Source organism: Cetorhinus maximus, chromosome 5 (genome assembly GCF_964194155.1).
Source record: "Cetorhinus maximus chromosome 5, sCetMax3.hap1.1, whole genome shotgun sequence".
NCBI lineage: Eukaryota > Metazoa > Chordata > Chondrichthyes > Lamniformes > Cetorhinidae > Cetorhinus > Cetorhinus maximus.
This window is the reverse complement of record NC_135883.1, coordinates 64,448,232-64,476,143: the sequence shown is the minus strand read 5'-3', so window position 1 is coordinate 64,476,143 and position 27,912 is coordinate 64,448,232. Positions and strand designations below refer to the sequence as shown.

Below are 27,912 nucleotides of genomic sequence, written 5' to 3'. Positions count from 1 at the left end.
AGAGTGCAGGCAGGTGATGTTGTGGAGATGAAAGTAGGTGATCTTTGTGATGATAAAGATCAGAACTAAAAGCAGAAGGTGCTGGTAACACTTAGCACATCAGGTAGCATCTGTGGAGCGAGAAACAGGCTAAAAGCTTCAGGTCAATGACCTTTTGTCAGAACCTATTAACTAGACGGGATGAATTTTAAACCTAAATATAATCCATAATTTCTGATCTTTTATTTTGACATTCTGAATTCTTAACTTATCCAGATGTTGGGATTCACTTCATTACTCAAGACTTTAGCCCCAATGCTCTCAGTTAATCAAATAATGGGTGGTGCCGGTTAATCAGAAAGAAGGACTACCAGCTTTTCTACCAGAAGCTTGGCTAGCTGTGCTGAGGGGAACTGGCAGCACTCAGAAATGCTGCAAACCAAATCGTTTTTATGATGAAGCTGAAACTTGTTCTAAATGCCCAGAAAGTGGTTGATTTCACAACTGGCACACAGGCACCTTTTCTCTATAGTTTAGAGTCTTGGCAATTGGTTGTCGCTGATAAACTGGCAATTTTATTTTAATTCGATATAAAAAGTCAGCAGCAATCTGACTGAACCCGGTTTAAGTCTCTCTCTTTCTCATTCCAACACAGGAAGAACAGAGTTCCTGGCCCTGAGCCTGGTTCTCCTGTACACAACCCGGCCTGTCTCCCGCTTCCTCACCTACCCACTGCTGAGATCCTGCTGCGCACTCAGCAGCCACTCTCTGAAATTCTCAAACACCTTCTCCGGCTCCTAACGCTGCCCAAATGTGGAACTGGGCCGCTATGAACAAGCCTCTCAGATAAATTCGAGTCGCAGTGAATATGACCACTGCCTGGCCCCTCAAGCGCGAACTACTGCGCAGGTGTAGGACAGGTCACGTCCCTTTGTTAGGTCCAGCCTGAAATTCCAGTTAATAGAGCAGTCCAGTTAATACAGTGATAGAAAGCTCCTCCCAAAAGGCGAATGAGGGACACGTCGTTGACCCTGGAGGCTGCAGTCTTTTTGTCTTTCGGGGCCATGTCATCTTTGCAGCAGTCGTGAGCTGGAAGCACTGTGCATGCGGCTGTACTTTAAATATGGCTCCCGATGTGATGAAGCAACGAGATGATGGCGTGGCGGGCGAATGAGAGCCTGCCCGCCATGGAAACAGTGTGGTTCCCAGAATGCATAATTAATGCGGTGGGTTTGGGGCGATACAGCATGAAAAGCCGCCATTGCGGCAGGCAGGTAAAACATCATTTTACCCGCCCACTACTGCATTTAGTGCAAATCTAGGAGAATTCTGCCCATTGGCTATTTTTCAGAATCATTTATCTTTCATATGCTAAAGTGACCCATTTTTCCAGAAACTCATCTAGGATTTTCTTGAAGAGGTATGGGGAATCTGCTCCTTCTAAAACCTGTTCCACAATTCAAGTACCCTTCCTCAGTTTGAATTTGTGCCCGTTTGTTCTCCCTGACCTCATCACCTCATGTTCACTTTTTCCCTGCGTGGTATCCATTCCCTTGGTCATTTTAAACAGCTGGATGGCATCCCCTCAAAGTCTTCTCTCCAACAGGCAAATATTCAAGGCGTCAAGGTTTTCTTCATAGTTCTTGGTTAGCAGTCCCCCTTCCCTGTACCTTCTTCACAGTCACAAAGTCCATCCTGAAGTGGGGGACCTGTTCCGGACAAGGTTGTTCCGAATCCTCACATAATCCTTATATTTTGGTCTTAGTTTTCAGTTGTTTGGGTGGTGCAGCTCAGGGCCCTCTCTTCCTTTTGGCTGCAGCTCCTGGACACAGGGCTGAATTTTACAGTCCCCCGCCTGTGGTTTTGCAGGCAAGGAGGTTGGGGACAGGCCATTAAAAGTCCCCAGGAGGCCTTCCCACCGCCATCCGTCCCCTCCCCGACCTGTCCACTGTTTTACATGGGGCAGGTGAAGCCCAAATGAGGCCCTTAAGTGGCCACTTATTGATTTAGGTTGGCTCTGGAAAAGGACAAAGAACAATCCAGAGTAAGAATAATTAACTGGGGAAAGCCGACTTCAATGGGCTAGGAATGAATCTGGGCCAAATAAATTGGAATCAAAGGTTGGCAGAAAAATGGTAACTGAACCTTGGGCTACCTTTAAAGAGGAGATAGTTTGGGCAGAGTCAAGCTATATTCCCATGAAGGGGAAAGGTAGGGCAAACAAATCAAGAGCGACCTGGATGTGGAAAGAGATAAAGATTGATGTGAAAAAGATAAAGTGTGCTTATGACACATGGCAGCTGGATAATACAACTCAGGACCAGGCTGAATATAGAAGGATCAGATTGGAAACAAAAAAGCAAATAATAGAAGCAAAAAGAGAATATGAGAAGAGACTGGCAGCTAACATAAAGAGAATCCCAAAGTCTTCTGTGGGCATATAAATAATAAAAGGGTGGTAAAAGGAAGAGTGAGGCCGATTAGGGATCAGAAAGGGAATTTACACATGGAGGCAGAGGCCTAGCTGAGTACTTTGCATTTGTCCTTACCAAGGAAGAAGATGCTGCCTAGGTCATGATGAAAGAGAAGGTCATTCAGACACTTGAAGAGTTTAAAATTGATAAGGAAAAAGTATTGGATAGGCTGTACATACTTAAAGTTGATTAGGTATCAGGACCAGATGAGATGCATCCAAGGATACTGAGGGAACTGAGAGTGGAGATTGTGGAGGCATTGGCCATAATTTTTCAGTCTTCCTTAGTCTTGGGTAATGCCAGAGGATTGGAGAGTTGCAAATGTTACACTTTAGTTCAAAAAAGGGTGCAAAGATAAGACCAGCAACTACAGGCCAGTCACTTTAACTTCAGTGGTGGGGAAGCTTCTAGAAACAATAATTCGGGACAAAATTAATAGTCCCTTGGGCAAATGTGGGTTAATTAAGTGAAACCAGCATGGATTTGTTAAGGGAAAATCATGTTTAACCAATTTGCTGGAGTTTTCGAAGAGGTAACAGAGAGGGTTGATGAGGGCAATGGTGTTGATGTGGTGTACATGGACTTCCAAAAGGCATACAGTGTCACACAACAGACTTGTGAGCAAAGTTATAGCTCATGGAATAAAAGGGACAGTAGCAACATAGATGCAAAATTGGCTGAGTGACAAGAAATAGAGTAGTGGTTAATGGATGTTTTCCAGACTGGATGAAGGTTTGTAGTGGAGTTCACCAGGAGTCAGTGTGGGGACCTTTGCTCTTCCTGATAAGTATTAATGACCTAGACCTTTGTGTACAAGGCAAAATTTCAAAATTTGCAGATGATACGAAACTCTGGAGCATTGTGAACTGTGAGGAGGATAGTGTAGAACATCAAAAGGACATAGATTTGTGGAATGGCTGGATAAGTGGCAGATGAAATTTAATGCAGAGAAGTGTGAAGTGATTCATTTTGGTAGGAAGAACATGGAGAGACAATATAAAATGAAGGCTACAATTCTAAAGGGGGGTACAGGAGCAGAGGGACTTGGGTGTATATGTGCATAAGCCTTTGAAGGTGGCAGGACAGATAGAGAGCATGGTTAATAAAGTATGCAGTATGCTAGGCATTATTAATAGGGCCATAGAGTGCAAGAGCAAGGAAGTTATGTTAAACTTGTCTCGAACGCTGGTTCGGCCTCAACTTGAGTATGGTGGCCAGTTCTGGGCACTACCCTTTTGGAAAGATGTGAAGGCATTAGAGAGTGCAGAAAAGATTCACAAGAGTGTTTCCAAGATTGAGCAACTTCAGTTATGTAGATATATTGGAGAAGTTGGGACTGTTTTCCTTGGAGAAGAGAAGGTTGGGAGGACATTTGATTGCGGCATTCTAAAGCGTGAAGGGTCTGGACAGAGTAGATAGGGAGAAACTGTTCCCATTGGTGGAAGGATCAAAAATGAGAGGGCACAGATTTAAGGTAATTGGTAAAAGAAGCAATGGAGGCATGAGGAGAAACCTTTTCATGCAGTGAGTGGTTAAGATCTGGAATGCACAACCTGACAGTGTGGTGTAGGCAGGTTTAATCGAGGCATTCAACAGGGAACTGGATTATTATCTGCAAAGAAAGAATGTGCAGAGTTACGGAGAGAAGGCGGGGGAGAGGCATTAGGTAAAATGCTCATTCGGAGAGCCAGCACAGACACAACAGGCCACATGGCTCCTTCTGTGTTGTTGCAATTCTGAGATCTCCATGTTCCTGCTTTTTATTCAGTGACCTCCCAAGTGGAAAGTGCAATTGTGTGGATGTTACGGAATTTGTCAGCAGCTTCTGCATCCCACAGTCTATATGTCCATGATACTCGCTGCAGGTTCATACTTTAACTGTGGCCACTTGGATCATGAATTGGAGTGTTGCCCAACAACGACTGCCTTCAGGATAAGAGAGAGTTTTGTTTTGGTGGGGCACTATAGGCAGAATTTTCCCCCCGCTGGGAGAGGGAGTGGGGGGGGAGTTTGGGCAGGAGCAGGCATAGGTGTGCGCACAGCCAATCGGCGCCCACGATCGGCTGGTGCTGCCCGGAAGCGCTGAGTGCATGTGTGCGAAAGAGCGCTGAAATCTCCCTGAGGCACAGAGCTGCCTCAGGGAGATTAAAGTTCAGAAAAATTTAATAAAGGGAAAAAAAAATTTTAAGACATGTCTCCTCATGTGAAACTGTCACATGAGCTGGGACATGTCTATTAATTTTATTAAAAATTTTTAAAGACTTTAAAAACCTTCAAGAAACCTCATCCCGCCTGTGGATGAGGTTCCATGAAAAAGGCCACCTGGGCTCTTCACCTGCCCGCCAACCTTGAGGTTGGACAGGCAGCTCAGTTTATTGTTTTAATTGATATTTAAATGGCCTTAATAGGCCTTTGTCAGTTTGGCAGGCACGCAGCTGACTCGAGTGCGCGCCCGCTGAACTGAAAATCTGAATGATTCGAGCCGAAGATTCTCCCCACTGTTTTTGATACCATGATGTGAGACTTTATACTCGTATTGCCCTTGCACCTATATTATGGACTCACGCTAATTTAGTCTTACGAGATCAAATCATGCTTTGTAACATTTTTAAATCTGATTCTTAATTCATTCATGGGATGTGGGCTTCACTGGCTGGCCCACCATTTATTGCCTATCCCTAGTTCCCCTTGAGAAGGTGGTAGTGAACTGCCATCAATACTGATCATAATATAAGTCAGGATAGAAGAGAAATGTTTATCCCTATTAGTGCCTATTGTAGGCTGTAGCTTCAGGTTGCATTTCCCTGTTGACTTCAATACTTATTCAATTGTATTGTGTTGTGTCTACCTAGCAACAGTCTGCAGTATCACTGTAACAAAAGCAATACCTTAAAAGAAACTTGCAAGTGTCATTATAATAATTCAATCTCAGTCGCTTGAGTTTAGCATTAAAATAAATGCAGAAAATATTGGAAATGCATACCATGTTAGATTAATATCAGAAGAGGTTCTCATAAAGCGCCGACAGGTTGACCATTACCAACATTTCTGATATTTATTCCATATTTCTGATGCTGTGATTTTCTTTTTTATTACCCCTGCTCTTAGCACTTGTGATTTATGACCTCAAGCTTTTGATTTGAGTTTTAGCCTCATAATTGCTGGGTTTTTACACTTCATACAATACCTGCTGTCCTGTTAAATTATCTTCGCTATGAAAATACTTCTTACTTTAAAATGCTTATGCTTTGGGTACAGTATAGGTTTTTGATTCATGACCTGATGTTTTGTTCTGCAGGCATGTGCCGAATAAGCTAAAAGGGGCAAAAACTGCCGAGCAAGTGTAAAGAAAGAAACATTTGTGTTTAGTTACCAGAGTGTAACAGCTGTGCAAATTCGCTGAAACCACAGATTGAAGAGTTGAATAGTTGCAGTATATGTCCTGCTGAAACAAATGACCTCGAAGCTATCCATGTCTCAACCTAAACAATACTCATTGTCTTAGGGCTTTTTTTTGAATAAAGTAATGAAAAAACTTTAGGTGAAAGAAAGTACATACTTTAGTGAAACCTAACAAAGGCAGCAGCTTAAGAGGTCAGAGAGCAGCTTTTCCTATTGTAAAGTTAGAAAGTTAGCAATGAAATATGCTAGCATAATTTACAATAATCCTTCTGTAATATAAACACTGGCTTCTTTATTAACATTATCTCCATTTATGGAAACATTACTTCAGTGTTGCATTTTGGTTTAACGGATGACGCCCTGTTCTGTACTCCCTCACATGCAGGAAATTTAAAAAATAACTGTAAAACTAAAATAAGGATGTAATAAAATTTCAACTCCTTTTGCCCCTGCTAGTGTTTCTATCTATCAATGTTAAAAAAATGAAAACTGTTAATTATGTTACTTTAGCTGTGTTTTTGATGAGTTAATCGGCTCAATCTGGTTGCAGTTTTCTGGACGCTGAGTGAAACCCACACTGCTTCTCCCTTCTCACATGACTGTGCCTTTGCTCAGTGTTCTGCCAGTTTGTGTTTCCCATTGGCGGTGGTTTGGTGAGCTTGTTCAGTCAGATGGAATGATTGTACTCTGTAGATAAACAGCCTTCCTCTGTTTGCTGCCTGCTTATTTATTGTTTAAGAATGTACCTGGGCCTATGACTTTCAGTCAGTGGTGTCTCTCTGCCATGCACATTGTTCCCAAAAGGGGTTTCAAAGTGTTCCAATGCAGCGTCTTGAAATATTGCTTTAATAGAAGGAAGACAATGAAGACGCTTGGACTGACTATTAACATTTTTTGAGGAGTAAAATTGATGTAGGTTAGTGACTGACTAGTAAGACATGCAGTGATTATGTAGAAATAAGGAAGAGAGCAGATGGCCTATTATAGTGGAACCCGTAACGCAGCCATGTAGCCAACTTCCCCTCTCCTGTGGTTCTAAGGAAACGTGTAGGTGTTGCTTAGCTTCCATTTAGAGCTTTCCAGCAAAGGGCTGTGGAGGTTAGATACATATCAGGCTTTGACAAAGTGATCATGAGGCTCCTTAACTAAGGCTTTCAGTCTACTTGTTCCAACAAACAGCCTGCATATTCTGTCACTATAGCCAAACAGAAATAAATAATTGATGTCATGGTTAAAAATAACACTCTTTCTGTAACTGTTTCTTTGCTTGTCTCTCACTCTGGAATCTTTTATGTTTCCTCCCTGTCTTTGTGTTTGTTTTCCTCTCTTTCCATCTCCCTTTTCAATCTGTTTGCCTATTTATCGGTTTATGCCTCCTTCATATTCATTGTCATATACCTTTCTTCTAATCTTTTTCCTTTTCAATCTTTCTGTAAGTCTTTCCCTCCCTCTGTCTCGTCATTCTCCGGTATGTCTCCCACTCGCTTTGCATGCCTCTCATACATGGCAGTTTTAAGTAACGTAGGTTTATATGCTTCTGTGGTGCACAATTCATTGAACTCTAATTTGATGGTAAAATTGGGCTTTAATTTAATTTTACTTCAGCCACTGACTAACTCATCAAATTATTTAGGAAACTACAGGAGTGAAAAAGACTCAGTAGTCCATCTGACCTGCGCCAAAAACTAATGCCTCTAAATCATCCACACACTCAACTATCTACATAATTCTGTCTTAAATGTTTCCATGTTACCTGTCTCCCTCTTGGTTTCATTCTATACATTCACTACCCTTTGCATAAAGTTGTTCAATCTAACTGTCTCTGTACTTTTCCCTCAGCTTGAGCCTAGATCCCCAAGTTCCAAAGTTCATAACAACTTCAAATATATCAGGGTCCAGTTTATCCATTTCCTTGAGGTAACTCGAATAATATGTGCCCTGAGCCATCTCTTCTCCAGAGTAAACAATCCCAATCTTCTAAATGTTCTTTGCAGCTATCAGTTTGGTTGTTCGTTTTGCATTTCCTCCATTATCTGAGAATCCCAGTACAGTAACCAGAATTGTACACAAAACAGGTGTGGTGGCATCAGTGACTTGCATAGATTCATTATCACCTTCTGGGATTTGTGCTCTATCTCTCAGGCTATATAACATAAGATTGCAGAGTGGAGTTGGCTCCATGTCTCACAATTTGCCGATTGTTCTGTGCTGTTTTGATGGTGCTTTCTGAAGTCGCACATTTCCTCTTTCCTTGTAACTGCCAAATCTCTTTCCACGCACACCCTCAGCTCCATTACCACCCCCGCCAAATGCCTCCTAAAGAACAGCAACTCCTCACTATATTTTTCACTGAAGCTTCCAACATCCACAAAATCCAGCAGCACCAGTATTTCAGTAGGATCCTATACATCTTTCAGAATGGATCCCTTGAGTAGATGCCATTTGTTAGTTGCTGATATAGAAAGGTTCAGCTAAATCTTAATTTAAGAGTGGTAGGTACTTTGTAAATTGATTTACAAAGATATTTACCAAAATGCTTGGGTAGTGGCCAGCATTCCCTGTAGTTTTTTCGAACATGCAGGCAATTCCTTTAAGCACACAGCCCCTTTAAATTCTTTTTGCATGGTCACACACACGGAGCAATTTACAGGAGCCGATTATGTGAGGCCTGCACGAGGTTTTGGTCATACAGCTCAGAGGGGGCATCAACAGTGACTCCTAGCAAGAAACCATGACCATACCAAAGCCAAATACACATATTTTGGTATAAGATCCATCCTGGTTTGAACATATAAATCCAGCACCAAGTTGTGTTATAATAGGTTGTACACTGCTGCCACTGTTTCCCACCTTGCATCTTCCATAATTTAGGGCCTGAGTACACTTTCTTGTGGTGTTAACGCCAATACAATCTTATTACCAGTGTGAGTTCAAAAGAGACACCCCAATGTGTTTGACTCAACATCAACATTCGCATTTATATAGTGCTTTTAACATGGTAAAATATCCCACGGTCATTCACAAGAGCATTACCAACCGAAATATGACACCGTGTCACATAAGGGTGTAGATATTGGGGCAAGTGACAAGGCATGTTTTAAGGAATGTAATGAGGAGAGATAGAGAGGTGGACAGGTTTAGGGAGGGAGTTCCAGTTCTTTTGCCTTTGCAGCTGAAGCTACTGCCACTAGAGCAATGATAATTGGGGATGCTCAAGAGACCAAAATTGGAGGAGTGCAGAGATCTTAGCGGCTTGTAGGTCTGGAGGAGGTCACCGAGTTCAGGAGAGGTGAGGTCATGAAGGGATTTGAAAGCTAGGATGGGAATTTTAAAACAAAGGTGTAATGGATGAATGGGATTTGGTGCAAATTAGGATACAGGTAGCAAAAGTTTGGATGTGTTTAAATTTATGCGAGGTGAAAGTAGGGAGGTTGCCCAGGAGAGCATTGGAATACTTGAGTCTAGAGCTAACAGAGACATGGATGGCAGTTGCAGCAACAGATGGGCTGAGGCAGGAACAGAAATAGGTGATGGCATTGATATAGCCAGCAGAAACAGAATCCCTATGGCCCTGCAAATATTTCTCTTCAGGTTCTTACCCAATTTCCTTTTGAAAGCCACAATTGAATCTGCCACCACCACACTCTCAGGCAGTCCATTCCAGAATTCCAGATCCTAACCACTTGCTGTGTAAAATAGTTTTTCCTTAGGCTACCTTTGGTTCTTTCACTTTAAATCTGTGTCCTCTGGTTCTTGGCCCTTCTGCCAATAGGAACAGTTTCTCTCTATCTACTCTGCCTAGACCCCTTATCATTTTGAATACCTCTATCAAATCTCCTCTCCAACCTTCTCTAAGGAGAACAACTCTATCTTCTCAACTCGTAACTGAAGATCCTTGTAACTGAAGACCCTCCTCCTGGAACCATTCTCGCAAATCTTTTCTGTACTCTCTAAAACCTTCACATCCTTCCTAAAATGTGGTGCCCAGATTTGGACACAAATTACCAGTTGAGGCTGAACTAGTGATTTATAAAGGCTCATCACAACTTCCTTCCTTTTGTACTCTATGCTTCTGTTTATGGATCCCGTATACCTTTTTAACCAGTTCCTCGACCTGCCCTGCCACCTTCAACAATTTGTGCACATGTACCTCCAGATCTCTCTGTTTCTGCAGCCCCTTTAGAATCATACCCTTTAGTTTATATTGCCTGTCCTCATTCTTCCTACCAAAATCTATCACTTCACACTTCTGCATGTTAAATTGCATCTGCCACGTGTCTGCCCAATCCACCAACTCATGCACTCTTGAAGTCTATCACAATCCTCTTCATAGTTCACTATACTTGTAAGTTTTGCATCACCTTAAAATTTGAAATTGTGCCCTGTAAACCCAAGTCTAAGTCATTGACATATGTCGAGAAAAGCAGTGGTCCCAGTACCTAATCCTGGGAAACCCCACTATATACCTTCCTCCATTTTGAAAGACAGACTTTCAGAACTACTGTTTCCTGTCACTCAGCCAACTTTACATCAATGCTGCAACTGTCCCTTTTATTCCACAAAGATTAAAACGAAATTGAGAAAGAAGGCTTATGATAAGTGTCACACTCATAATAGAGACAAAGCTAAATACAGAAAATGCAGAGGAGAACTGAAGAAGGAAATAAGAGAGGCAAGGAGGATGCATGAAAATAGATTTAGCGGGTTATATAAAAGAGAACGCAGTTATCTTTTATAAGTACGAGGATAGTCAAAGGAAGGGTGGGACCAAAAGAGAGATCTTTTTATAAATCACTGGCTAGGCCCCAGCTGGAGTATTGTGTTCATTTCTGAATACGATACTCTAGGAAGGATGTCAAGGAGAGTGTGCAAAGGAGATTTACCAGAATGGTACCAAGGCGCGGGGTTTTCACTTATGCAGCAAGACTAGAGAAGCTGGTATTATTCTCCTCAGAGCTGAGAACATCAAGGGAAGATTTAATATAGGTATTCAAAATCATCAAGGGTTTTGATAGGATAATGGAGGTGCAACTATTTCCAGTGGCAGGAGGACATGTAACCAGAGGACACAGATTTACGGTGATTGGCAAAATAGTCAGAGGTGAGATGTGGTGATTTTTTTTGCACAGCACGTTATTGTGATCTGCTGTGCACAGCCTGGAAAGGTGATGGAAGCACATTCAATGTAACTTTCAAAAGAGAAACAAATATTTGCTTCGTTATGAGGAAAGGGCAGGGTAATGGGATTAGTTGGATAGCTTGTTGAAAAAGCTGATAGAGGCATGAATGGTTGAATGGCCTCCTTTTATGCAGTATCATTCCACAATTCTGTGATTCCGTTTGCCACCCTCTAATCCTCTGGCACCTCCCCCACATCAGGGGAAGATTATGCCAAGCCCTTCCACTACATCCACCCTAACTTCTTCTAGCAATGACAGATGCAAGCCATCCGGGCCCGATGACTTTTCCACACTGAGCAGAGTCCATCCTTCCTTATCCACTTTCACCACATCGATTACCTCTACCATCTTTGCTTCTACCAATATTTTGTCAGCAACCTCCTCCTCAGTAAAGTAGAAGTAGATCTTTCAGAAGTGGGATTCCAACCCACACTTCCAGTGGAGGCTGCAAACTGAACACACCACCTTTGACCACTTGAGCAGCCATCCTTATTGATTGTCTTTCTGCTGACTATGTTATTTGGCTGAGTCAAGCGTTTAAGGTGTCTCTTTTGGACTCATACTGCTGTTTCTATTTCGTACCTTAAAACAGTGAATGCAGCTCAAAGTTATTCCATTGCCCGTAGAGTGCTTTAGGATGTACAGAGGTTATGAAAGATGCTACATAAATGCAAGACTTTCATTTATCCCTATGCTGCTTTGCAGTATGGTTACTGGCCCTGCAGTCTCTGTGTTCTCTACTATTTTGTTGCACACAAGCCAAGAGCACCATGACCCTGGGCTTTTCTTTTAAGTGGGATGCAACTCTTAAATTCAACATTATTGAAGTGACAAAGAGCAATTGAGTCTAAAAAAGAAAGTCTCATTGAATGTAATGAAATAGGGGATCAGCGTAGATGCACATACCTTGGTGTTTGTTGTGTTAGCATACAAGTTCCTAAGATATATATGTGCAAAGGGGATGGCCAAAGTAAGAATTTTCATTCTCCTGAATAATAGCTTTATGACATTTTACTCCCTCCTCGTCAGCTATTCACTCATTCTGTGTTATTTGACACCTTTTTAAGCATGTTTGAAAAATTGCACAAAGATGGATTGTTAGTGATATTTTATTGGAGCCCAGTTATTTAAGCGTCTTAACAGCAGTCAAAGACTTATACTGCCTGCCCACTTTCACTCATGGTTGGTAACTGCAGAAACCTGACTATCTGCAGAGAAAGCATTGTACTTTTTCCACATGCAGTAGGGTAACTTTGCCACCTGCTTTAAACAAGAGCTCACTTTGCAACCTGAACAATTAACTTATAAAGCAATGTGACATGTAAGGCATTAGAAAATGACCCAACCCTATGGAGAAAGAGACAGATTGTTCCCAGTTTGATGTTCCCCACATGCATGGTTTCATCCAGTCTTGTCACAAAAGTATTTATGTTGGAATCTTTTGGATGATTAAAAGCAGTTTATCGGAAAATGTTGCCTGTGCTCCCTCATTTATTTGAGATAGTCTATCAATGTGGCATTCTATCTCTATCTGAAAGCTTCCTCTTCAGCTGGCTGTGTAGTGAACATGAGTGACAACTTGTTGCCTAGCTGTGCTTAGCTGTGCACTGAACTATAACAATTTGCTTAATGCTGGGGAATTAAGGTTTATTCAGTTTGTAGCTTAGATAATGACAATTTTTCAATCCATTATGAGCAAAATGCAAAAAGCAATTTTAAAAATGTAATTTCATTCGCGATGCTTTCATTCACAATGTGTTTGTTTTGTAAGGCAATCAGCAGATACCATGGGGAAAATAAAGAACATTTGTATTAATTTGGTGTGTACAATTTTACCACATGGTTTCACAATTCTTGAGAAAGATAATAACAGGCTGTAACTTATTTTCTGCATGTCGTAAACAAGTCAAGCCATGCTTGATGTAAAGTGTATTGTGCATCATCTCAAAGCTGACTGGAAGTTAAGCTGCATTTATTATTTACTATATACAGTTGCAGATTGAAAGTGTTTTTGTTCTTGAAGAGCTGTTCTCACATTCATTTCTCTCTTGTTCCAGATTCCAGAGTTGAGGGTTTTTTCCTTCTAGATAAGTATCCCCCTACTTTTATACTTAGTCTCCTGTACCTCTTTGTGGTTTGGGCTGGTCCAAAGTACATGCAGAACAAGGCACCTTTATCTTCTAGGGGAATACTAGTGGTCTATAATATTGGATTAACGCTGCTTTCCTTATACATGTTTTGTGAGGTGAGAAATGTGAACATTTTGTTGGTTTTCATGAAATAATTTGTTATTTCCCCCCCCCACAGTTTTCTCATGTATTGCTTTGTCTATCTTGTCGTCTTTAACAGTTTCTCATTGCTGTTTGTGTTTAATAAAAACAATTTGGAGCTAATTGAACCCAGTTGGCTTGGTGCTAAGTCATATGGACCAGGACCCCAGTTCAATCACTGCTTGATGCCGCCTTTGCTTTGGTTGCACACTGTGGCGAGGGGCAGCTGGGTCTCGGAGCCTAATGAAAGAAATAAAAATCAGGGGTCCAGCTCTCAACTGCTCATCACGATCCAGTATCTCAGTTGGAAAGTAAAAGTGGGGGCTGTTAGATAAGTTTAAGATCCAGCCCAGCTGAGATGCCTCTGAGGTGGATCAGCCCTGTGGCACTCACAGTTCAGGATCTGCTATGAAGAATGAGCTGCCATACAAAATCTCAGTGAAGTGCTGGCCTGAGTTACTGCAACAGGTCAGGAAAGAAGCAGTAAGGAGGGAAAATTTTTAATGAAATCACTTAAAGGACATGTGTAAGCTTCTAATGCTGCATTTCTCTGTGCTTATATACGTTATACAGAAGTAAAATGTGTTTTTAACATGCCTGATTATAATTAGATAATAATATACAGAGAACGAGTCATGTTTACACTGAGTCATTTCCTTGTTCTGCTTCAATGCATTAAGTATAACTTTTTCAGATTAATCCTTATTTCAATTCTTTGTGTAGATGCAAAGGAGTTCCCTCCCTTAACCAGTCTTTTTTTTGTGCATTTATATTATACTCATTCGGCTAAAAGATGACCAAACTCCTGTATGCAACACCTGAGTACTGACATTTTAAAAATATTCATATCTATTAGTTTTAATTCCATTGTATTATCATTATATGTTCCTTAATCAGCTGCTGAAGAAATGATTGAAACAGAATGTCCGGAGAGCGAATCCAAGAAAACACAGAACAAGAAAAGAATGTTTCCACCAAGCCTGTCTTTATAGACTACGTACAAAAAGGCCCTTGCATATATATTATATATATAGTGGTTTATCATGTCTCCCAAACATAGCTCAAAACTCTTTGCGTGCAATGAATCGAATTGAAGGGCTTAGCTCTTATTGGATAGGCAAATGAAGCAGCCATTTTGTGTGCAGAAAGATCCCACAAACAACAATGGACCAACTGACCAGTTAGCCATTCTTTTTTGCTGGCTTAGAGAAAAATGTTGGTCAGGACACCATCAATTATTTTTTCTCTTAGGTAGTGCCATAGAATTTTTAACATCTGCCAGAAGAGGAAGTTGGACCCCTATAGTTTCACTTCTGATTTGACAATGCAGCACTCCCATGGTACTGTACTGCAGAGTTCACCGAGATGGTAGGGTCAAATTCAGGATTAGGGCTTCAACCCACAACCTTTTTTTGGACTGGGACAATTTTAACTTCATTTGTATTAATCAGCCTCCTTAGAGCCGGCTTCTCAGTGTTTTACTTATCTATCTCCCATCAAAATAATAAAATATCCAAGACATCTACCTAACTTGCCAGCACTCTGATCTTCTCTTGAAGGGAGGGCTTCCTAAATGTCTCACAGTGATTAGGAAAATGATCTGATTCAAATAATCACGTGGTTATTTCAGTACATGATTAATAAGAATTTTTTAAATCAGACCTTGTTGATGATTTAAAACCCTAATTTTTTTTGGTGTTTTTCAGTTTTTGCTTTTAGCATCAGATACCAGGGGAATGAACGAGGACTTAAAGATAAGAGAGAAAACACAGAGAAATGATTGAAAATCTGTTTTATTTTATTTTGAACATCACTAAATCTAAATGGACACCATTAAGCTAAGACAATCCATAAGTAGTGATGTGGTTCACAGGCAATACTTCAATGGGGCCAGCAATAGACAACTTAAAATTTATTAGAAATAATTCAGAGCATTTTCATACTGACCTATTCTATATTGATTAGTCAGTTCCCCGAAGCAAATGTGTCAACAAGTGATCTTTCCTAAAATTTATTTACCTCCAGAATTGGGCTCTAAAAGCCTTTCCTGTGGTACATATGCATTGCATCAATGATATTGCTGGCATTGCATTAGTGATATCGGGCAGAATCGTCCCAGATTTGCACTAAGTGCGATACTGGGTGGGTAAAACCTGCTGGCCACAGTGGCGGCTTTTCATGCGTATCATCCCAAACCCGCTGCATTAATGATGCATTCCTAGGAAACGCGCATGGCAGTTTCCATGACGGGCGGGCTCTCATTCGCCCGCCATGCCATCACCTCGTCGCTTCATCATGCTGGCCGCCATATTTAAAGTCCAGCCACGCACGCACCTCTCAGTGCTTCCAGCCCATGACTGCTGCATGGAAGACAGGATGGCCCGGAAAGGCAAAAAGACTGCAGCCCCCAGGTTTAATGACATATCCCTCGAGTGCCTTTTGGACGTACTGGAGGCTCGCCGTGATGTCCTCTACTCCCGCTGTGGCTGCAGGATGGGCAGCAACCTCACTAATCTGGCTTGGCAGGCGGTGGCAGCAGTGGAGACCTCCAATGCTCTGCAAAAGAGGACAGCCACCCAGTGCCACAAGAGGATGCGTGACCTCCCCCATTCCGCCAGGAATGTCTGACTCCTGTCTGGCCGACGGCAGCTCGCTTGCGCTCTGTGATCAGGGTCATATCGTAGAGATGCAGCCATGAAACTTTAAAAGCATCTGATCCCTTCAGCACCAGAGCCCTTCAGGAGCACAGCGTCACTGGTCACAGATACTGAAGAGATGGGGACCGGCCCCACCTTAAAGGTGCTGAGAGCACAGAGAGAGAATGATGGAACTCTGTGACACCTGCCCACTACATTCTGGCAGCAATGACAAGCACCATTGAGGTGCAGGCATCAGTAATGTGTCCAGGGAGTGTGAGGCCGGACCATCACTTGGTCTGAAAGCTGCACAAAGCACAGGGAAGAGGCCCTGGACTGAGACACCTGCCTTTACCTTGTGCAGAAAGGTTTCACATCTGAAGCTGGCCGTGGAGCAGTCACTGATGGAGGTGCTCACAGCTCCTGGCAATGTCATCAGAACAAGGAGCCATAGGCAGGGAGACATTCTTGGGAATTTTTTGGCAATAGCGAACATTAACACCAGTGCCCAGGCTGTGAAAGTACATCTTCTTAACCTTCCTAACCTTGCCACTACGCCTTGGTGCTCCCTGGACACCTACAGTGGAAGCGAAGGTAGCCTGCTGACAGTGATGCCCTGTCTGTGATGACTTTGGTGGCGCCCTCTGGAGGGCTGAGACCTGGAGGGCCCCAGCCTGCTTTCGGGGTCCTTCTGTGTGCCAGTGGAACCCTCCTCGGCCTGTGGAACTGGAGCAGCTAAGGTCACAAGAAGAGGGGATTCGGATTGGCCGGACGCTGCTGGAGTCACCTGGGTGCATGGCCCTGGGGTGTGCACCTGCTGACCCTCCTCCCTATGGGTGCCCGAGGGCCCCTGGCTGACTCTGGTTGAGTACAATTCTTGGGACTGGAAGACCAGCAAGTTTCAATCAGGTCAAGGAACATTTTTCACCAAGTTGATGGCTGGTGCAATTGATCTTTATCTCGGTGTGTGTTTCTGGGAACAGCCGTAGAGCACAGAGTCCTGTGTCACAGAGCTGTTCAGGATGATCCTCGACAAAAACCACGGCATCTCTCTCCAGACCTCCTGTGCAAAGGTACATTGCAGAAGGAGGTAGACAATGTTCTCTTCCCCACCACAGCCATGTCGAGGCCATCATGCGGAGGGGGTGAGACTCCGGGTGTGCAAGAAGTATCTGATGGGGAGGGCCTTTCTCACCACCAGCCAAGCTACACCTTGGTGCTTGTTGGAAAGTTCTGGTGAGGTAATCTGCCAAATGGCTTTGATTGACAAGATCTACCATCTTCTTTTCCCACAGGGCCTCGAGGACAGTACCTGTGGACCACTGCCTGATGGATTTGTGGTCAGAGGTTTCTTTCTGTATAAACTTTTCCATAAGGGATAGGTAGTACAGCACAGTTCAACTGCTTGGAGCATCCTGTGACATTGTGGCCAGACCCATCCTTTGCAACACCTTGGGGCCTTCTGGCTGTTGTTCTGTGGCAGTAGTGACAAGACCTAGGCGCTCGCAGCCAGGACTCTCTTGATTTCCCATACTGGGCCTGTGTTCTGCAGCCACACGGACACATGAACCACACTTTCTGTCAGAATAGCACACCTCATGTGCACTGCAGACACTTGGGCTTAGAAATTGAATATGAAAACTGTCAGCCTATCACCTGTTTGAAGCCCCCTTTGCAAAACTGGGTTGTGTTGTTAACTGCCGAAAGTGCCGTGCATGCTCTGGGTCCATTTCTTCAGACGCTTATCACCAAAACCAGTGGCCCTTAAAGGGACATCTGACGGCTGCCAGCTAAAGCACATTTAAAACATTTTACATACTGCATTGTGAAATCGGGAGGAGCAGGACCCTACATTAAATCCACTGGCATGTCTACCACTTGGCCGCCTCCCAATTACTTTCTCCTGCCCCCCCACCAATCCCCCCTTCACTGTCGTAATGATCTCTGCCGGCTGATCTTGGGGTGTCCTGGGACTAATGAGTTTCCGGTGGCACCAGAACTGCTGCCTGCTGTTGACCAGCAATAAAGAATGAGGCCATCTGACATTTTTGGGCGCATGCAGAATGCGCAATCCAATTTCTGGGTAAGCAAGACAGATTTTCTCAAATTTGCACTGTCTAGAAATGTCAAAATATTGCAAATAGTATTTGAACATCTGATGACCTTGGGTTTGCAGAGTCGGGTTTGCAGAGTCAGGTTTACCTACTTGGAAACAAGCATCGGCCATTTCAACTTTCAACATAGAGTGCGCAAACATATGAAGCAATGAGAATAGGTAAATCTAATTATTATTTAATAGCTACCAGTACAAAAAAAAGATTTGTTTAATTGACATTAAACCATTGTTAATTAACATTAATGTTTTATTAATGACCCCCCCCATAAAACTAAGTTCATATGTTGGACAAGTACTAGAGATTTTGAAATTGCGTGGCCTCATTTGTACGTGTGTCCAGCGATAGTGGAAGTGCTTTTGAAGGTTGGTAAATTCTATGAAGCGGTGGAGGTGAAATGAGGGCAAATTTCTCCAGATGTTGAATGTGTTGTCACAGTGATTTAAAAAAATACCAATAATGAAAATTATGGTAGGACATTAAAACAAACGCTAGACTTGTTTGTTAAGCATATTTATGAATTCTCATATTTAAACATGAAATAAAATGAAGTTGATTCTATGATTCTGTAAATGGTGGAGGAATTGAGAGGAATTAAAATACAACCGCAAAGTGACTAGAATCATATGGATTAGGTCAGATTCTTTTTAAAAATCCAATGCCCAGCTGTGAATGTTGCTCTGTGCTTGTAAATCATTGTGCAAGTCTCATCACTACTTCCTCATTGTTATGATAACAGTGAATTCCCACTTATTCTGCCTATAGCTGGAAATATAAAATCTACAGCATGTCACTCACTGTTGGAAGTGCCAGGTTGTAGCATCACCCCTTCTGTTTGCTTGAATGCTTTGTTGCCTCAGAGCAGTCTGTGCCCATCTCTCTCAAATCTCCCTGTTTCAATCTCCCCAGCCCAGTTTACGAACTGTTCACATTGCCACCATCGCAAAGTCTAAGGTCACCAATTGCTTGCTATTGCTGTGACCAGGTGAGCCATCTCTAACCTCTCTGGAGTTCCTCCACATTGAACCGTGCCGTCACCTCCCTTGTCTTATCCAGACCCCAGAGGCTGCCCTTGTGGGATTACATTCCTATTTTCTGTGCATAGCCAGTGCATCCCTGGCAGTGGCTTGTCTCCCTGCCCCAACTTTCCCCGCATTCTCACCTCCGGAGGCCCGACAGATTTTATCCTTGGTCACCTTTCCTTCATCATCTGCACGTTGCCTTTTGCCAACATCATCTGCGTCTTACACATGCGCTGATATCACCCAACTCTAACGGCGGGATTGTCCCCTCAGTGCACTAAGTGTGGCGGCAGCGTGAGAAACGGCCTTTTACTCGCTGGCCGCAATAGTGGGTTTTCGCACTGTATCGTCCGCTTCCTGCTGCATTGATTACGCACGCATGGGAAACACGCCGGATTGTAGGCGGGCAGCCTCTGATTCATCTAAGTTTACCGCTTCTGACTCTGGGTGCTATATTTAAACAGCAGCTGTGCAGAGCTTTGTTAATAACTGCAGCAGCCCAGGACTGCCACACATGAGAGAGCTGGCCCCAAGAGGGGAGAAGACTGCAGCCCCCAAGTTTAGCGATGCCTCACTGGAAGGCCTGCTGGAGGTCTGTCGCTATATCCTCTATGTGATGGCCGGAGGGTGTGTACCACTCTGGCTTGGGAGGCGGTGGCAGCAGTGGTTAGTGCTAATGCTGCAAATAGGAGGTCAGCCATCCAGTGCAGAAAGAGGACGAATGATCTCATCCATTCCGCCAAGGTATTTCAATCTGATCACTCTCAAATCACACACTCACAAGCCCATCAGACATTCACAGGGATATCACACACTGCCAGCTCAAGGGACATCACCACTCACTCTCACCCACACCTGCACATCTCCATCTGGGCTCATTTCCTCTGGAGCTTGCTTCCTCATCCCATCCATGTCTTCACTCACCACCCACACATGGCAGGCATCCTTAACAGCTGCCCTGGCATGAGTCCTGCCCACACTCTCCACCTGTCTTTTATGCAGGACAAGCTCGCAAACAACCACAGGGAGAGGTCCTGGGGGTGGAATGCCAGAACCCAAGGTCCTCGCTGCCTTTGAAAATTAAGCAATTGAGCTGGCATGAGAGAGGACGTGACCATGCCTGTGCTGATGCTAAGATCGTTGGCAAACACCCATGTGAGGATCTTGCACCAGCTCATCTCTCAGACAACCATACGGTGAATGCATTGTCCTGTTTTACAGCTGCCTGCCATGCACTAATTTTCTCTACTTCTTTCATAGGCACCTCTGCGATGCGTTCGAGGCCCTCAACGAGCCAGGCCCTTAGCTTGATGAGGAACCTGAGGACAGCACCTTTGAAGAGCCGTCACGGAGCTCACTCACACCCTCCACCAGTGCAGCGACGCACACCTCAGTGGGATCTAGATGTAGAGCAGCCTCGGGGTTACAATCTGGTGAGCACAGCACACAATCTGTTCCACAGCAGGCTGAGGCAGGGATATCCGAGGTTACCGGCACCTGGATGACTGCTGGAGTGCGAGTCAGATGATGAGCATCTTGGCTCGGTCATGTCTCAGTTGCTGGAGCTGCAATGATAAGCACAGGAACATCAAGGAGGGATGTCAGCTGCATTTCTCAGATTGCAATGGGTGATTGAGGAGTACGTCCACGTTCAGTCTGAGGTGATAGCGCTGGCATGCCAACGCACCGAGCTCAGCACTAGTAGGATGGTGGTCACCATGGAGACCTTGGTGCAGGACATTGTTCCTGCGCTGCTGTAGGAGCAGCACTCCATCGCTGTAGCCATTGGTGGCATCTTTCAGCTGCCAAGTATCACCTATCAGTTTCACCGTCAAGGTTATACAGGGTGTGTTGTCCTGTTGCTGGAGATGGATCTCCTTTAGGAACTTTGTCACATTGAAGGCAGACAGCTAAGAGCGTGCTGAGGATAGTGGAACAGCTCCTGGCTCTTCTAGGCTGCTGTTGCTACTGGGAAGCTGGAGAGACCCTTGAAGAGGCAGCACTTTCTGACATCTGATGCTGGGACGTCCTCCTCCTGTTAGCACCTCATCTCAGCAAGGACACATGCTCCCGAGGCTTCATAACCCTTCAAAGGATCAGGACAATGTGAGCCTGACGTGTAACTATTCATTCTTATATTGAAGTTGAAATGAGAGGAATATCAACGCTGGTGTTAATGTTGGCCCATGAAGGAGGGCACTTGTCCAAGAGGGTACTCACTGGCTGGTATTTTCCTGCTCCGTCATGGCGGGACCTGCTGCCAGAGTGTCGGTGGCCCAGCCAAAATTCTATTGGCTTTCGGTGGGACTGGGTGATCCTGGCGATGCGTGGGGCTGGAAAATCCCACCCACTGTAGGTTGAGATCCTCCTTGTGGAATCTGGTGGCTATGAGGGCCTCACGCACGCGTGCCTCATCTGGCCCATGCCAAGGCCTCTTCCTCTGTAGCCTCGGCTTCCTCAAACTCAATGCCCTCATCCCTCATCGGAGGAGACGTGCAGTCAGCATCTGGCAAGTCCTCCCCTTTTGCACCGCCAGGTTGTGCAGCGTGCAGCAAACAACGATGATCCGTGAGATCCTCTGGGGACCATACCGGAGCGCTCCTCCAGGTCTGTCCATGCATCAGAATTGCATCTTTAAGATGCTTATGGTCTGCTCCACCAATGCTCGGATAGTGGCATGAGCTTCGTTGTACCTTGTCTTCACAGGATTCTGTGGCTGCCGGCAGGTGTCATCAACCACATCCTTTGCGGGTACCCCTTGTCACTGAGGAGCCAACCCTGGACCCTGTGTGGTCCCTCGGATCTACTCAAGATGTATGAGTCGTGGACACTTCCTGGGTATTGGGTGCAAACCTACATGATCAGTTTCTTATGGCCGCAGACCAGCTGTACATTGAGCAAGCGGTAGCCTTTCCTGTTTATGTATTGCAGTGCCTGTTGTCAGAGCCTTTAGAGCCAGATGAGTGCAGTCGATGGCACCCTGCACCTGTGGAATCTGGCAATCTCAGCAAAGCCTGGTGCTCTGGCATCCTGGCTTGTTTGATCTCTGTCAAAGTTGATGTAATTGTGGGCCTTGGCAAAAGGGCGTCTGTGACCTCATGAATGCATTTGTGCGTGGACGCTTGAGAGATGCCACAGAGGTCCCCAGTGGAGCCCTGGAAGGAGCCATTAGTGTAGAAGTTCAGTGCAGCAGTTACTTTCACAGCCAATGGCAGAGGATGCCCTCCCAGTCTCCATTGCACCAATTCCTGGAGAATGTGGTAAATTTGAGTTACCAGATCCCTGGACATGCCGGGCGTCAGCGACACTGTCTCTTGCTCATCTGCAGATAAGATGTGCGAGTCTTGTACAACATTGGTCTTGCGAGGCTCCTACGCACAATGTCTCTGTGAACCTCATCCTCTGTGTCTGGAGGGGGCCCTGCTGCCCCTTGGTGCTGAGGGTTTAGCTCCTCCTTTTGGTGAGCCTGGAGCCTCTGTCGCAATCTTCCCCTTCTCTCCTGCCTACATGAGGTTATACAGCAGCAATAAATCCAGGCCCCATCTTCCTGAGGGTCTCCTCTCTGCAGCATCAATGAGAAACAGACAAGAGTCAGCATCAGCCTGCAAAGCTCCTCTTTCTGTCAATGACTCATCAGTGAATGTTGGTTCAAGGGCTTTGGAAACTAATTGCCCCAAAAATCCAGGCCAGCACAGGGCTCGTTTCAAGTTGCACCTTCCCACACCGCCCAGCCCCAACCCCTTTACATAACCAACTGCGATGAGGTTGCTTTGGCCGGGTGCTTGGATGTGCTGCTTTCAACCCAGGTGATTGGACCCTCATTCACTGCACTCTAATACCACACTCCTTGGATTATACATGAGGGAAAATGTTTAGTCAGGAACTGAGATTATTTGAGGGGGCTGGGGCATCTCTTCTATGAAGCTGCCAGCACCACAATTGTAACACACATCTGAAGCTTGTCCAGTCACCCAGTTGCTCTGGAGTGTGTTACCACTCTGGGGAATCTCCACACTGTGAACAAGGGGTTAATACAAGGAGATTGATTTGTGCCACTTTGCAGGATTAGTCTCGCATGGAAGCACATCATAGCTTCACTTTTCTGATTCCCTGCATTGTCATTGAAAGACTCCTAACATGTCTCATCTGTGCCTCTCTCCTCATTTGGGAATGCACAGTTCAGTTGGGTACCCCTTTAATTGCGCCCCCTCCAGTGCATGCACCTGCCCGCCAATTGACCCTCAGAGCCTTCACCAGCAGAGTATCTCCTCATTTTAATTTTGTACTGAGCCGTCGCTGCAGGTTGGAAGATGGTGGTGCTGAGTCTCATTGCCAGACCAGCTTGGACCCTCCCTGTGTGAGTGTGGAAATCCCTCCCATTGTCCTGGAGAAGCTTAATGTTCAAGTTTCCCTCCCTCCAAGAACCCTTCAATCCTCCCCCTGTATTCCTTGATTCCATCATGATTGTGGTGGATGTCCCTTTGTTACCCTCAGAGCATGGTGAGGTAAATGTGCCTATACCCCGTGTGGACCTCACCCCTCCCCATCTTGAGGACACTTACACAGTCTGGCAAATATCCCCCCTTCCGACACCCTCAAATGCCCCCACAGTACCTTTTCCCCATCTAAAGGCTGGAGATGCCTCCCTGACGGAGGGTGGCATCTGCGGCCCAGTCTCATGCCAGAAACCCCCAGACCAACACGCGTGACGTTACGACAAATGCCCTGCGCACAACATGCTGGGCATGACTGAGACTGGACTGACAGGCCCTCCCCCTGCCTGGACTGGGACAAGGACAGTCTTTACAAGCTCAACGTTGAGGCGCTTCTTCACTCAACGATCCTCCCATTCTGGTCCAAAGTCACTTATGTCATTCTGTAACTGACTCTCCCCCCATCCTGGCACCAGTGAGCAGCCCTTATAATGAGATGCAAATGTATTACAATGATGTTCGGGCAGGGCTGGCCTCCCCATCACCTTTCTCGAGGGATGAGGGGACTTCAGTTATCAGAAGAGACTAGACAAGCTGAGATGGTTTGTCCTTAGAGCCAATGAGGTTAATTGGAGAATTTAATAGAGGTGTTCAAAATTACAAAGGGTTTTGATAGAGCAAGTAGGGAGACACGTATTTAAAATAATTGGCAAAAAAGTTGGGAGGAGATGAAGAGGATTCTGAGCCAGCACAGGCACGATGGGGCAAATTGCCTAATTCTATGCTGAATGATGCAATTTCCCCAAACTGCCTCAGTACTGTCAGAGTGCCTGACCAACATCCAGCCATGAATGAGTCACAGCTTCTTCTAGCTTAGCTTCATGGAGACTGAAGCCAACAGCCCCCATTGTAAATTCTGCTTCCTTTGCCACTGATTCCACCTGTCTCACAGGTACTGACTCAGGCTGAACCCACTGATCCTTGACCTTGCACTCTTGCTTGACCCTGTGCTGAGGTTGAAACCTTAGCGTTGAGCCATCTTTTCATCCAAGCTTTTGATCACCCTTCTGAGTCGGTTCTTCCATGGCTTATCCAGTTTCCTATCTACTTTCGCTTATGAAGCCCCTTAGGAAGTTTGCATGCTGAAGGTTATGTACAAGAGCAAGTTGTTGCTCATTAACACCTGGAGGAGAAAAAGAGCATGTTCTCCAAGATATGTCCAAAAACTTCCCTTTATGTGGTCAAGAGGAGCAGGATGCCCACAAGGGAAGTCTGTGCCTCATCTAGTCTCCTGGCCGCTTCATGTACAACACGGACTTAGTCGATTGGCATGGCTGCGCCAATCCTAAATAAACCCAATGTGCAAATCTCTGGATGCATTCCTATTGTCTGCATTTGTTTGGGTTTTTTTGCGGACGACAGTATTCAACAGTACTGGAGGGAAATAATTGACCCTAAGAGGGAGAATGCAATGAATAGGATATCATGTATCAGATGCAAGGTAACATAAGAGTTGTCTGGCACGAGCTTCAAACCTTCGTTCATTATTTTCCATGTACAAATAAGATTTTCCGTCATCCGCACAGGGGAAAACCACATAGGAATGTTTCTCCATTAAGACTTGCGTGCCAGCTCCCCAGGTAGCTCTCTCCCTGTCGGCCATAGATAAAATAACTCATTATGGTAATATCCCCCTGTAGTTGGTTGTAGCTTTGTTGTTTTATTTTCGTAGCTCATCACGAAAAGGCCTTCCTCATACATTGAGTCATTCAGATTCACAATTCCCCATGCAGTTCCCACTCCTTTTCCCGCTCCTCTGAATGTTATGAAAAGACTTCAACCATTCACCAGGAAATGAAATGAGTTGGGTAGAGTCCATACCAGATTGGATGGCTTTAACCTGGGCCCTGTGAAGTGACAAGCTTGCTGGAACATATTTCCTTTTCTTGTTAACGTGGTTCTTTTGTATGCATTGGGATGGAGAGGATTTTTCTTTAAATCTTTTGAAAAAAAAGACCACCTTCTTTGTTAATTTTGTGAGATAAACTAGCAATAGCTACAAAATAAGTCTGTTTGCTTCCTCAGCTGGTCAGAGGTGTTTGGATTGGAGGATACAGTATTTTCTGTCAGGACACTCATGATGCTGGTGAAGCTGATCTCAAGGTAAAATTACAAGCATTCGTTATACTAGTACAGGAGTGATGCTGGATTGACAATCTGGTAAAATCCTCAGGCTCATATTATGACTGTGATCATTCTTTCTTCAATGTTTTCTTTAATCTCTTTTTAACTTTCAAATGTACCCCAAACATTTCAGAATCTTTTGCACTTAACAGTGGTAGTAAGAAAAAGCCCCAGGGAGTCTGCAAGTATTTTCCCCATACTTTTTTTTCCTTGTTGCCCTGCGACAAAATAACTGGATGTTATTACATTGAATTTAGTTCATATTCGCATGATAACCAGATGATGACAAATGCCCAGAGCCTAGCCCAGGAGTTTTACCTTTCAGAAGGATGTTAGTGTCTCCATTTTGTTATCTCTGAGAGAATGGAATTTAATTGAAGTTCTTGAGAAGGATATAACCAGCTCCCAAGACAGTATAAGCAGTTACTGAGTTTTATTATGATTGTTAAATAGGTTCTCAGCTTAAGATTGCTTGTTAATAGAGAATGTAAAAGGCACGAATGTTGAACCTGGTAGGAAGTTAAAAGCAAAATACTCTGGATGCTGGAAATCCGCAATAAAAACAGAAAATGCAGGTAAAACTCAGCAGGCCTGGTATCATCTGTGGAGAGAGGAACAGAGTTAACGTTTCAAGTCCATATGACTCTTCAGAGCTCTGAAGAAGAGTCATATGGATTCGACACATTAACTCTGGTAGGAAGTTATGTTGAAATTTTATCTATGCACTTTCATTTAGCATTGATCTGATCTCAGTGTGAAAGTGCAATTTTTACCTTTGCCTACAAAAATCTAATGCCTTCAAATTGAACTCCCCCATCTTTGTTTCAAAAGCCACATCCAGCCTAGAAAAATAAGTCACAATGAAAGATACATTACAGACCACGCTGTTTTAGAAAAATGCAGCCAGTGGCATTTGATTAGTTGAAAGAAGAAATAAACATTATTGTATGATGTGATAGTTTTCTCGGTTCAGTTCGTTTGAATTTCTGCTAAAGCCTAGAAATTACTCTAGTCGTTAAGCTTATCACGTGCGCTTAATATTCTGTCACAGCGGAGAAATTTCAGTCGTGCCATATTACACTGATTTCCCTTCCCCCTCCCCCACATCACAGCTTCCAAAAACGCTCCCTGCAAAAAATCGGTGCTCAGCTTTCAAACAGAATTTCTGCACATAAGTATTAGTCAGCTTGCTAAAATAGTGATAATTGCCTTTTAAAGGCATTTTAAGCACGATTGCCTACTTTGTGTGACGCTCCAAGATTGCAAATTTATGCACATGGGAATATTTCTGCATCATATTTTTAAATGACTAAGTGGATCGGACAATTAAAAGGCATATTGAGCTTGGTGTTACAATGCTGCTTGACACATGCATGACACATGTAGCATTGGTGTATACATTGGCTGCTGGCTCTCTACCTCAGGCCTGGCACACATTAAATTGCTCCAAGCTATTACTACCCTGAGTTTAATGTGGGTTATGGATTCTCTCCTTATTGCCGCTGGAGCCCCTCAGCAGCACTTCAGACACTAAACATCCAATTTGAACCGATGCTTTAGGGGAAGCCATTATTTTAAAATTGCTTTGATTCCTCTGGATGGTCCTCTTCTTCCTGTGTGATCGAAAGCATTGACGATGCTTAATCCAGCTGACTTTTAACACTACAACATCAACAACTTGCATTTATATAGCGCCTTTAATGTAATAAAGCAGCCAAAGTGCTTCACAGGAGTGTTTTCAAACAAAATCTGACACTGAACTGCATAAGGAGATATTAGGACAGGTGACCAAAAGCTTGCTTAAAGAGGTAGATTTTAAAGAGATGTAGAGAGGCAAAGACGATTAGGGATGGAATTCCAGAGCTTAGGCCCCTGGTTAGGCAATGCCTCAATTTTTAAATTCCCATCCCACTCCTATCTCTTTAATCTTCTCCAGCCCTACAACTTCCGAGATATCTGCGCTCCTCTATTTCTGGCCTCTTGACCATCCCCAATTTTATCACTCCACCCATTGGTGGCCGTGCCTTCAGCTGCTGAGAGCCACTGGAGATCAGCGAGCACGGTGGGGGGCTGGTGGTGGTGGGGGTGGGGGAGGTAGTTGGGGGTAGGGAATGATAGGTGAACAGCACTTGGGGCAAGTAAGGACACTGGCAGTCGATTTTGGATGATCTCAAATGTCAGGTGCTGTGTACAGGTTGAGAAGGATGAGGAGGAATAG

General features: G+C 44.2%; 1 protein-coding gene across 2 annotated transcripts in view; it reads left to right on the top strand.

Moving 5' to 3' along the window:
* elovl5 (ELOVL fatty acid elongase 5) overlaps positions 1-27,912 on the top strand; it is a 108,839-nt gene that overhangs the window by 58,655 nt on the left and 22,272 nt on the right. For both annotated transcript variants that reach the window (XM_078541920.1, XM_078541918.1), the window contains exons 3-4: positions 13,093-13,280; positions 25,596-25,673. In XM_078541920.1, the coding sequence (XP_078398046.1) occupies positions 13,093-13,280; positions 25,596-25,673 (266 nt within the window). The remainder of the gene's footprint in view (positions 1-13,092; positions 13,281-25,595; positions 25,674-27,912) is intronic.